At 40.6% G+C, this 2,162-nt stretch overlaps 1 protein-coding gene across 1 annotated transcript; it reads left to right on the top strand.

The window, feature by feature from the left end:
* Positions 1–1,028: 1,028 nt before the first annotated feature.
* On the top strand, positions 1,029–2,150 carry LOC121963993 (AF4/FMR2 family member 3-like; the record flags this gene model as incomplete). Its single annotated transcript, XM_042514227.1, has 5 exons — positions 1,029–1,165; positions 1,271–1,342; positions 1,449–1,542; positions 1,657–1,706; positions 1,817–2,150. Coding segments are annotated over 5 exons (687 nt in total), but the record flags the coding sequence as incomplete, so codon positions are not given.
* Between the last annotated feature and the right edge of the window lie 12 nt (positions 2,151–2,162).

Genomic DNA, 2,162 nt, shown 5'->3' with positions numbered 1-2,162 from the left:
TATCTTAATAGCTAGGGAGCAAAAACTTGACTTTGATAAGAAGGTTCTGATAAGAATTTCAGAAATAAATAATCTCTGAACTATATGTTACTCAGTGATTCAGACAAATAGTGTTCCCAACACAAAACAGGGGGCAGCTGTTAGCTGTTATTCATGAGTAGGTTGCATCCTCAAATATAGTTTTGTGATCTCAATCTTTTCTGCTTGTAGGATTTAGCATGTGTGTCTATATTTTTCTCATGTATGGTTGTGTATGAATTGTATTTAAAGACTACAACATTTTTGACCACTAGATGGTAGTGTGTGTATAACACTGGTCACAGGTAATTTAAGGTCATGGAAGTCATTTTGAGGATAGGTGTGGGAACAAACAGTTCTCACTGTAAGCAGAAACTAAGCATGGCACAACATAAACAGCTAAATCAAATGGGATCACTTCATGTTCTCATCAAGTTATCACTGTAGTCTATTTGTGTTTGTGTCATCATGCTGCGATACATGGAAACATCTTCACCCATACTTCACCCTTTGAAGCATGCAGTGACATCACTTTTCTTGTGCTGCTTTCAGATGCCTTTCATAAGTATTTAAAGCTTTGAACCTTGAACATATTGGTGTGATTTCTGTCAAAAACATGGAGGAAACAGCAATGAGCAACTTATTGAGAAATGTTATACAAAATTGCAAGAAATTAGTAGATTTAGAAGGTTATTTTTATAATAATTTTAAAACTATGTTTAAAATGATTATAATTACATTTTTAAATTATGTAACTCAATGATTAGATTTTTAAACACTTCTTCTAGGTCAGTGAAGTGATCCTATTAATTTTTATTTATGCTTTTTATGTTATTCAATTTGCTCTGTATTGGTCTTTTTTTTCTTTGTTTGCTTGTGAGATTATGCTGTTATGTCATCATGTTGTCATCTGTGTTATATGTATTATTATTCACCTACAAATTTAAAAAAAAAACCCAACAACACACATTTACTCCCATCTTTGCCTCTATTGGATGTCTCATTTCCAGGTGGACAAGTTGGGGAAAGCTGTGAACTACGTCGACGCTGCTCTGTCCTTCATGGAGTGTGGGAAAGCGATGGAAGAAGGGCCACTGGAGGCCAAATCTCCTTACACCATGTACTCAGAGACAGTGGAGCTCATTAGGTGAACTACACATTCATGCAAAAACAGACAAAAGTCATTTTGATCTGAGAGACAAACAGACATACATGAGCTGCAGCTCCGTTGTTAACAGTCTTGTGTCTTAAGGTACGCAATGAGGCTGAAGAGCCACTCCGGCCCCGGGGCGAGACAGGAAGACAAACAGCTGGCGGTTCTGTGGTGCGTATGTCGTTTCCTTTGTTTACGCCACATCTTTCATCGCGCTGTAGGAGCTGCATTTTGAGCATGATCTGTGGTCCATCTCCTTGGCTTGTGTTGTCCACAGTTTCCGATGCCTTGCCCTCCTTTACTGGCAGATGTTTCGTTTAAAGAAGGACCACGCACTGAAATACTCCAAAGTTCTGCTCGACTACTTCAAGGTATGTCTCGAAGTAACAAGTCTGAGGTGTCTTTTACATACAAAACCGGACCGTTTTGGGTTGAATGTAAACATTTTGGTTTGACTTTCAGCCTTGTTTATGGTGTCATTACAGAGTTCTCCCAAAGTGCCTTCAACACCACCCTGCTGGAGTGACTCTGGGAAGTAGGTGGATAGTGATTTTATATTACAGGCTCTCTGTTTTATTCATTTGCATTCCACCCACTGAACTTTCATTGGTCAACACCACTCTGTTGCTCTGTTTTCACTCCCAGGGGTGCAGGAGGACCCCCGTCTTCACTCTCACCCGATGCAAAACACCTCAGCCGGGGTTCACACGGGGGCAACGCCTTCCCCTCTCACATCAGCATTCCCCAACGCATCCATCAGATGGCAGCAAATCACCTGAACATCACCAACAGTGTGCTGTACAGCTATGAGTACTGGGAGGTGGCAGACAACCTCGCAAAGGAGAATAAAGGTACAAGGACGCATGCAATGTACGCAATGAAAAATTCTGTTTACATGGCACATAAGCCACATAATTTCATCCTGACTCATCTTATCTCCTTATGCAACACACACTCATACCACTACACACATTCACACACGACCCCCCCA

This window comes from Plectropomus leopardus, unplaced genomic scaffold (assembly GCF_008729295.1).
Source record: "Plectropomus leopardus isolate mb unplaced genomic scaffold, YSFRI_Pleo_2.0 unplaced_scaffold13543, whole genome shotgun sequence".
Classification (NCBI taxonomy): Eukaryota; Metazoa; Chordata; class Actinopteri; order Perciformes; family Serranidae; genus Plectropomus; species Plectropomus leopardus.
This window is presented reverse-complemented; position numbering and strand designations above follow the sequence as displayed.